The sequence below is a fragment of the Cibotium barometz genome, chromosome 20 (assembly GCF_041138505.1).
Source record: "Cibotium barometz isolate CiBa-2024 chromosome 20, ASM4113850v1, whole genome shotgun sequence".
NCBI lineage: Eukaryota > Viridiplantae > Streptophyta > Polypodiopsida > Cyatheales > Cibotiaceae > Cibotium > Cibotium barometz.
The window spans coordinates 6706646-6717159 of record NC_141065.1 but is presented as its reverse complement, the minus strand read 5'-3'; the positions used below and the strand labels follow the sequence as shown (position 1 = coordinate 6717159).

Sequence of the window (10514 nt, the reverse complement as noted above, 5' to 3'; positions counted from 1 at the left end):
AGGAAACTTTCAGCCCAGTTGCCAAGATGGCAACAGTGAGAGTTGTGATAGCAGTGGCTGCGTCAAAGCAATGGTCTTTACATTAGATGGCAGCAGTGAGAGTTGTGATAGCAGTGGCTACGTCAAAGCAATGGTCTTTACATTAGATGGATGTAAAGAATGTATTCTTGCATGGGGATTTGCAAGAAGAGGTGTATATGTTGCAGCCACCTGGTTATGAGGATGTGAGTCACCCCGAGCATGTTTGCAGGTTGAAGAAAGCCCTGTATGGCTTAAAACAAGCACCGAGAGCATGGTCTGACAAGATTTCTGAATATCTTGTCACTATTGGCTTTCATGTAGCCAATGCAGATTTCTCGTTGTATGTGAGACATGGTGACAGAAGGGTCGTGCTTGTTGTCATCTATGTAGATGACTTGATCATTACGGGAGACCATGATGCAGAGATCTTGATGTAAAGATCTTGCTTAGACAGAAGTTTGAGATGAAGGATCTGGGGGAGCTCAGATATTTCTTGGGCATTGAGGTGATTAGGTCACCACATGGTATTGGATTACTGCAGAGACAGTATGGCTTGGACATGTTGTCCAAGTATGGTATGACAGGCTGTAAGTCTATTTCCGTGCCATTGGATCAGAATGGCAAGTTGAGTGTAGATTCAAGAGAGATTTTGGAGGATCCTACTATGTATAGGCGCATAGTAGGAAGCTTGATCTACATGACGATCACCAGACCAGATTTGAGCTATGCTGTTGGGTTGGTGAGTCAGTTTATGCAGGTTCCACGGAAACCACATTTGGATGCATTGAGATGCATACTGAGGTATGTGAGGTCTACTTTGCATTGTGGACTATTCTATGAGATTGGGATAGAGATATGTGTACATGGGTACACAGATGTTGATTGGGCTAGTAGTATCTCAGATAGAAGATCTACCAGTGGCTTCATGTTTTCTTTGGGGAGTGCTGCTGTGACTTGGAGCAGCAAGAAGTAGCCTACGGTTGCTCTATCCAGTACAGAGGCCGAGTACAGAGGAGCTGCTATGGTAGCATGTGAGGTAGCTTAGTTGAGAAAGTTACTTGTAGATTTGGGTCTATCAGTGGGATAGACAAGTTGTCATTTTTTGTGACAACATTAGCAGTATACAGTTGGCCAAGAACCCAATTTTTCATGCTCGCACGAAGCATATAGAGGTCCACTATCATTTTGTCAGAGAGAAGGTCTTGGCAGGAGACCTTGACCTTGTTTATGTCAGCACACAGGATCAGGTAGCTGACATCTTCACCAAAGCATTGGGTACAGAGAAGCTCCGCAGATTCAGAGCTTCACTTGGTGTACATGAGATGGAGTTGAGCTCGAGGGGGAGTGTTGAGATATCGAGCTCGTCTAGTGAGGCAGTGGACACTAATGACCCGCCTGGGGGATAGGCCCCACACTTACACCACTGGCATGGTTGGTGAGATCTTGGGTGATATGCGGCCAGTGGGATGACAGGCTGTGTGACAGCCATTCTAGAGACTGCCATAGTTATAGCGCCAGCTCATTTAGTTGGGTTCACACTATAGAGAACCCTTGTATGTATTTGGTGAACAAAGCTTTTCTGGTGGGAAAAATGAATGCTCCTACTCCAAGAATTTCAGTTTACCATTCAGCACAAACTTGGAAAAGAAAATGCAGTAGCGGACTTTTTATCCAGACTAGATTCTGGAGAACCTGCCTTCGAGGGTGTAGAAGATCAACTCCCAGATACCACCTTATTCATAGTAGCAGCAGCAGCTGAAGTAGAAGAAAGGTGATATTATGACATGATGCAGTTTCTAGAAGATGGGAATTTTCCAGAAGGGTACACCGCCGCTGATAAGAAAAAAAGAATTTCCCTAAGAAATAGAAATTTCACCACCCATGATTACTCGGCAGCTCTACAAAAGAGGCATAGACCAAATCCTATGCAGATGTGTCTCGGATCATGAGTAGCACAGTGTTAGAAGCACACTGTGGTATCACCGGAGGACACATGGGTGGAGAAATAATAGTCCAAAAAATTTTGCAAGCAGGCTTGTGGTGGCCAACTCTCATGAGGGATGACAACAGTGAAGCAAAGAATTGTGACATCTGTCAGCGACCGATGGGTCCTCGAGATTTCGATAGATTTCCCATCTCACCTATACTGGCGCTATCTCCATTCATGAAGTGGGAATCAGATTTTGTTGGACCAATGGGTCCTCGACATCTGTCAGCGATGGGTCCTCGAGATTTCGATAGATTTCCCATCTCACCTATACTGGCGCTATCTCCATTCATGAAGTGGGAATTAGATTTTGTTGGACCAATGAAGCCACCCACAAAAGGCAACAGATATGAGTACATCATTGTGGCTACTAACTATTTTATCAAGTGGCCGGAAGCTAAAGCTGTAAAGAGCAATTCTGCAGAAGAGGTGGTGAAGTTCCTCTTCAAGGACATCATTGCTAGGCATGGGTTGCTAGTGGAAATAGTCAATGACGAGGGCACACATTTCATGAACAAAGTGATGAAAGGATTGATGGAGAGATACCTAATCAATCATAAGAAATCCTCACCCTACTACCAACAGTGCAATGGCCAGGCGGAATCGACCAGCAAGGTTCTGACCAAAATTCTAAAGAAAATTATAAATGCTAACAAAAATTATTAGGATCAGAAGTTAGATGCTACCTTATGGGCATTCCGCACATCCTACAAAGTCTCAATTGGGCAAATACCATTCATGCTAGTGTATGGGTTGGAAGCAAATATGCCTATGGAATTTGTGTTACCCAATCTAAGAGTGGCCATTCAAGAGAAGCTACCAATGGAAGAATCTTGAGAGCATAGAATATAGAAACTCCTAGCCTTAGAGAAGGCAAATCAGCTCTCGAAGGGCAGAGATAGTGCAGCAAATAAGAAAGGCTTGGACAGATAGGCATCTCAAGCACAAAATATCTGAGAAAGGAGATCTTGTATTGTTCTACAATTCCAAGCTGGGACCTCACCCCAGAAAATTTAAAATCCGGTGGTTAGAACATCCGGTGGTTAGAACCATTCGTAGTAGTGAAAGACCCGATCAACCAGAATGCCTTTATCTTAGAAAACTTGGATGGCACACCTTTTTCAAAGACAATAAATGGCTTTGGGATGAGAAAATACAAGGGCCAACCATTGGTGATTACACCAAAAGAAGTAAAAGTGGAAGGCTAGGAGCCGGTGGCATGATTTCACTAGTGGAGATAGATACGGAAATTTTAAAAAACCATAAAGCCACGGAAGGGGGACCAATCCACAAGGGTGGTCAGACCACAAAAGCTCATATCTCACAACATCATTAAAACCCCTCTCACAATGGTAAGACGAGAAGATAGCAAGAATGCTTTAATACCATTAAGCCGACGCGGGGCAAGCATGATATGAATCAAGGGTCACATCACCTCGAGAGTCAGGAAGCTAAAAATGACAACATCCCAAAAAAGGGAGCAAAAAGGAGAAAACATCGTAAAAAATTAACCTAAAGGAGACTAAAAATGCACATTCACAATCCGCCCTCTTGCCCACAACTCACCTATCTGCAACACTTTCTCAGAAGACATCGCCATGCCAAAGATCAACAAGTCTGAGAGGCCAGACAAAAGGCCTGAAGAACAGCCTCTGCATGCCCATGGTCATCCCCGATATGAGGAAGAGGGAACACTAGGAATGGGAAAAGAAGTGTGGGTTTGAAAAACTATTGGGAGCTATAGGACTCAAAGGATGGGGGAGACTGATAAATCAATTTTTGGAGACCAACATAGCGCACGTAGAGGGGAAGGAGCCTATAAAGTTTTCAGAGCTCGCAGTGCATCATGCACTGGGATTGCCAATGGATGGTGCAATAGACACAAATTTGAAGCGGAGGGTGGAAGAATAAATTCCTAAGACTAGAAACATGCATCAGGTGAAGGACGTGGCAGATGAAACCCAATGCGAATAGTTCACATTCTTCTTGTAGAACATCATGTTTATGGGCAAAACGGAGGATATGTCCAATAAAAACTACAAACTACTCAGAGCAGCAGAATCAAGAGAAAAAATAAATTGGGCCGCCATTTACAAAGAAAATATGGCAAAGAGGGAAGCCACCTAGGCTAAGAAGAAACAGCCCACTGTAGTACCTGCGCACCTAAGGGCGATCTCTCAGGCTCGGTGGATCACCGGGATGTCTATGTCAAACAACATCATAGGGAAGCCGGTGGATCCTCAAAAGCTACCAAGGTAGCTTTCAGTTTGTTTGAGGATGACATAGATGATGAGGAGGAATGGCATAAGATTTCCCAGAAGCCGGCAAAACAAGAAGAGGAAGAACAAAATAAATGAAGAGATGTTGCCTGACCCGGAAGAGGTCAAGAAACAGAAGGCAGAAGAAGAAAGAAAAATGGTGTTGGAGGAGAGACAAAAGCAGGAAGCCACTTTACGAAAGCTGAAAGAAAGAAGAAGCTTCAAGAAGAGGTAAAGAAAAAGGAGGAAGAAGAAAAGAGAAGGAAGGAGGAATAAGAGAAGAAGAGGAAGGAGAAAAACAAAAACAGAGAGAAGAAGCTCAAAAGGGGAACCTGCCCCACCAGAAGAGCAGAAGTGGTCATACCAGTAGAACTACGGCCTTGGGTGGCGACCTTGGCACAAAAAGTGCAGGAAGGGCTAAGCCATAGCTTCAAGCTACTCGGAGAGTTGGAGGTGGAACTTCCCAACCAGCACAACTACATACAAATAGAGGGCTGATGTTTGTAGGTGGAACTTCCCAGCTAGCAACTACATACAAATAGAGGGCTCATGTTTGTAGCCCAAAACATCCTTTCACAGGCTCTCACTTCCATGGAGAAGTATGAGAAGAAGGCCCGGAGCACAATCAGTAACATGGGCGGCCTGAATCGTAAATAGCATGGAATGCTAGTAAACGCCACGGCTAAAGCCAAAGACTTAGAAAGCAAAACACATACGATGGCAGGGCAAAACAAGGAGATGCAGAAGAAGATAGCAATGGCGGAAAGGTCCCTAGTACAACAAAAGGAGTTGAGCGAGGGAAAGATCAAAGCCCTCATCAACGAGACACCTGCTCCAAGATCAAGTGGAAGGACTCCATGCAGAATTAGTTGAAGCAAGGAAGCCAGCAAAGGTTTGGGTCGACACCATATAAGGATTGAAGGATGAAGTGTTAGATACCACAACGGTGTTGGCAGTCGCCCAATCAAAAGCCCAAGCCATAAAAAACCAAGAAGAAGAAGAATTTTTGTGCCTACCACTAGATGCCAAAGCAGCAGTGATAAAAACAGCAAAGGCCATACTTAGCAAGGTGTGGGATCAAGCAAAGCTAGCCACAGACAGCATGAAAATGTTGTCACCTAGAGTACCCAAAAAGGAGCGCGGAGAGCTATTGGTTGAGGTTCAGAAGTTGCATGATGCCAACCAAGCCCTGCACAAAGAGAATGAACACTTGAAAGACTGATTGGTCAATAGCTCAGTAGCTCCATGGGTCAGCTCCATGGGCCCATGGACCAGCCTCGACAATCCGTTCTTTGAAGCTTCACATGTGATGTTCTTTGAGCTGTCGAAAGCTAACAAAGAGCTACCACCATATTTTCAAAATGCAAACAAAATAAGGTCAATGCTTACCAGGAAACCTCTTCCTCCAAAACATCCATGCTCACAATTCTTGAGATGCCGGAGGGAAGGAGGATGCTTCCACCAAGAATGCAACCACCTACAAATATGAATGTCTAGAAGTGGGGCACCAAAAACCCAAAAGTAGAAAAGGTGCAAAGCTCACCTTCAGATGATCCAGTAGAATACAAAGAAGTTGTATAGGTCGAGTGGAGGCCCATACCAATGGTAGAATAGAAAATCCTAGTAGAATACAAAGAATCTGTACAGGTCGAGTTGAGGCCCATACCAATGGTAGAATAGAAAATCCTAGGGCAAACTCCACTCAGACTGATGGTGAAATTTTTTGACCAAAAGACACCACAGACTAACAACAGGGATCTGGATTGCTCAAAAGAACATACAAAAAAATTAAAGAGGATACAGAAGCACGCCACCTACTCAGATAAAGTATACATCTCAGACCATACTCCCTTGGAAATGTTTATAAGATTCAAAGAGAAATTTATCAAGGAAGCTAGATCGGGAGCAGAAGTTCAAGCACTAGGTGTGCCAGGTGTTGCGCCCACAGCAGCTCAGTGGTGGCAAAAGGTGTAGGAAACCCACTCCCCATGTCATAAACACCACCTCGGTATCGCACGTGTGGAGGTGGCAGATTGTAACCACCAGAGAGCCGTTGCCAAGAACAATAAGCCTCAGTATAAAAGGGCAACTGGTCACTGCAGATAGTGATGAAGGGATGATACGGTGTTAGGAATAGAGATAAATGCTGAGATATAAGGAATGTATGAAGGGTGAAGTCATTGTATGCTCTCAACTAATAGTTGATAGTGGTTTCTTAAAGATTTTTATAGTGATAAACACTTAGATAATGGTAGTCTTTGTTGGGAAATTTCTCTGTATTAATCTATAATACTTTTGGAATATAAATAAGAGCAAGATTGTCATTTCATTATTGTTTTGTGTTGCTCTCTACACTATGTGGATAAAGTCTACAGTGTCTTTGTTTTACTGAACATGCTGTCTATGTGTGAGAGAGTGAGTGAGTGAGTTAGTGGTGTGATGCAGAGTGAGGACAGAGAGAGTGAGAGTGAAGGTTTGTTCAGTAGAATGGTGCTCTATGTGTCCCTGTGACCAATTGCTAGTTGGTGTTCTTACCTAGAAACTCTGGTGGGTGACTGGACGTCTCCCACAGCATTTCCTGATTGGTCCATCACCACAAGCTGCTATCTTGCCATTCCGCTAAGAGGGAAATCAACAAGAAACACTTATCGTCGTTGTCATAAGGTCTTATTCAAGGTCATGATTTATGATTATTATCTTAATTCAAAGCAAAAGCAAGGTATATTTATTATTTTCTTAGAGAATTTTAACTACTTATTCTTCTTTGTAGTGTACTTTTACGTGTTCTATCTTGATCCTTTTCCAGTTTTGTAGTGTACTTTTTTGATCCTTTTCCAGTTTTAAGAGATAATTCCAATTAATGAACTCTTCCCTTCTTCCTAAGGGAAAATTTTCTCTTTCTAAGGGTGTTCTCTATGTAAAAAGATAACCTTTCATTTATCTATACTCATTGATTCATTTATCATAGATAGACTTTCAATCTTTGCTTTTTGGACTTGGCCAATTTATTCCCTAGCACATTTCTACATATTCCTATGCAAAAAATGGAGTATCTCTCTCTCTCTCTCTCTCTCTCTCTCTCTCTCTCTCTCTCTCTCTCTCTCTCTCTCTCTCTCTCTCCAAAAAAAAAAAAGAACTCTCGGATCATACCATTAGGGTTATTAATGTATATGTGGGCTAAAACTCTAAGATTTGATCATGCTTCCTCTCAAACTTTAAGGGTTCCCTTTGTGTAAAATGTGCAAGTTCCTATGCACAAGGGTGCACAATGGTTACACAGCTTGGACACATTTGGAGCTACTTCAATCTTGGCTTATCCTCCTTTCACACCAACTCTTAGAATATTTTAAGGCTAATTTTAAGACACCTTTATCCTTAAATTTACCCTTACCAATCTAAGAAAAAACCAAGGTTCTATATATATGAGGGGGATGAACAAAAACTACATCTAAGTGCACCTTTAGGGTACACAATTTATTTAATAAGCTAGCCTCTACTTGACTCTTTTAAATCTTGATTCCCCTAAATTTTATTCTAATGTGATCTAAGAAACAAGAAAAAAATATTTATAGCAAACTACAAGGCTTCTTCAATGGTCACCAAGAAAAATTACCAAATCCCACTTTGCAAGCTTTTACCCTATGCTTTCACTATAATTAATTTATTTGTAAGGTAACAATATTTTCCCCCAATATTTAATTTAATTACCATATAGAGTGTTTAATTTATTTAATTTAATAGACTTTACTTATAGGATACACCTCTAATAGGTCTTTATGCCTCTATTTTTTGTTTTATTCAATAGAGAATTGCAAAATGAAAAGCAAGTATTTTAGGCTTAAAAGGGACTATGTAGCTTCACAAATTTAAAATTTTAAACAAAGGAATTAATAACCTACTTGAGATATAATCAACAAATCTTGATGTAGAGGTGCTGCAAGATAAAGAAAATCACTCCCAAGTCCTTAAAAATGCATAGCTTTTTCAAGCATAGATTTCAAAGCCCTACACTCTCCAAAATTGGCTTGAATGCCCTATTTGACTAGCTTGGATGGTACTACAAGTGTTATATAAGTACTGGGTGTAAAAAGAATATTTCCAAAGTAAATGATGAGCAATAACTGTGCATGGAGAAAAATGAGAGAGGGAAACCTTTGTTAAGCCATGAAGCAATGGTGTCCAAATCTCAAACTTGGATAGGCCACTCGTAAAGGTCCGATGGATAATGTTTTTCACTCCAAGAGCATGTGACAGTGAGCTAGATGGTGCTCCCTAGTTTTGTAATATATCAATGTATTATGAGATGAAGCAATGTACAAGAAATGGACCAAATAGAAGCCTTTGGCACGTGCCCGGCCATAGTTTAAGTGTGTGCGAACACTTATGGCCATGTATACAAGACCATAAGTGTCCAAATATCAAACTTGGATAGGCCACTTATAAAGGTCTGATAGATAATGTTTTTCACTCCAAGAGCATGTGAAAGTGAGCTAGGATGTGCTCCCTAGTTTTGTAATATATCAAGGTATTATGAGATGAAGAAATGTATAAGAAATAGGCCAAATAGAAGCTTTGGGCACCTGCTCGGCCATGGTTTAAGTGTGTGTGAACACTTATTGCCATGTATACAAGGAAATTCTCTCATAATGCAAGTACACTCTCCCATTGTGCAATTGAGCTTTCCCTCTTGCTAAACCTCTCTCTAACCTTCTCTCTAATGTATAATAGTGACTGTGTGGTGTGATAAAAGGTGAGAGGAGGGAGTAGTGCCCGTATTGCAACACAACGATGTGACAACGCTCGTGGGAGAAGTCAAATGGTAAGCTACCCATGGAAATGTAAAGCTTGGAGACCTCAAGGGTTACGAGCTCAGTCATCGGAAAGATCCCCATGGCATGTTAAGGTGAGTGGTTCCCTCTTTGCTATCTATTAGCCTTAACATTTTTGGCACCATTGCCTCGAGGAGAAATCCCTTGGCTTTATCATTTGTTTTTATCTAATCTATAGTTTACCCATTGCTCATGCTCTTGAATAGTGGATTACCATGAACGACAGTGGGATTTGATGGAGATTTGTGTGAAAATGGTGTGATTTTTACTTTCTTTTTGCTCTCTTTTTTGTGTTAACATAGAACTTAGATGCTTAATTTTTGTATGTTATCTAGGTTTTTTGTTGTAAGTTGATTACAGTAGCATGTTAGCATTCATACTAGGTAGATTAATCAACAAAAAAAAAGCATAAAAAAATAAAACAAAACTCTTGATTTTTGTTAATTTTCAGTAATACACTAGTTTTTGGATTAGTGAAGTCATGAGACAAAAATCATTAATTTTTTTTGAAAGATTCCTCCCTCTAGCTTTTGAGGTGTAAAGAAGTAAGAACCTCCCCTTCTGTTCTTGAAATTATTCCCCTCTCTAGAATAAAAGAAAGATCTTGTTTTACCCTATTTTGACCTAGAGAGAGAAAATGTCTAGAGAGAGATAATCCAAAATTGAGATATTTTTCAATATAAAAATCCTCCTAGTGTATAAAATGGTTTCCCTTGAAACAATATAAAAATCCTCCTAGTGTCTAAAATGGTTTCCCTTTAAATAAAATTTCAAAAAGAACTTTCCAATGTGCATTTGGAATTAATTGAAAATGTGTATAAAGGACCTTAGCCTAAGGGTCAAGATTTTCAGAAATTTCTAGATTATGGTCCAATTATTAAGGTTCCTATGGACCAATTGGATTAATCCAAGTGTGGGGATGAGATAAATCCAAAGAATAAAAGAAAATACCCAAAAATGAGTAAATGCTCACATAAGATGAAGAGTTAAGTACAAGGTTTATTAGTTAAAATTTATGAGATATTACTTAAAAAAATGAGATATTTTTGTATAATGATACATTTAACACCTTGGTAATTAGGTGGGGAGACTTTAAGGAGGCACCTATTTCGCACATGTGGATGAGTTTTTAATTAATAAAACTTATGATATTTTTATCTCTCCTCTCTCCTGGATCAAACCAAATCAAAAAGGGAGCCAAATTGATCCAAATCTTGTCCAAATTCAACCAAACTGAAGCTAGAAAATTCTAGAACTTAGTTGGACTCAGTTAGTGGCCTCCCTCACCTATAAATAGACCCTCATTCTTTTGTATTCTCATCTGTGAACTATACCATGCCAATATTACATTAAAATAATGATATTTTCTGTTATCCTTTAAAAATCCTCTACATTTTGGAGAGATTGGAGCTTCTCTCT

General features: G+C 40.5%; 1 protein-coding gene across 1 annotated transcript; it reads left to right on the top strand.

Annotated features, from left to right (window-relative positions):
• Window positions 1–1966: 1966 nt before the first annotated feature.
• Window positions 1967–2674, top strand: LOC147627491 (uncharacterized). The gene has a single exon (XM_086815062.1). The coding sequence runs from the start codon at window positions 1967–1969 to the stop codon at window positions 2672–2674; it is 708 nt and encodes a 235-aa protein (XP_086671188.1).
• Window positions 2675–10514: the final 7840 nt, after the last annotated feature.

Bases quoted from the DNA above. Each gene is read 5' to 3' on its own strand.
- LOC147627491 (XM_086815062.1), top strand. From the start codon at position 1,967: ATGAGTAGCACAGTGTTAGAAGCACACTGTGGTATCACCGGAGGACAC.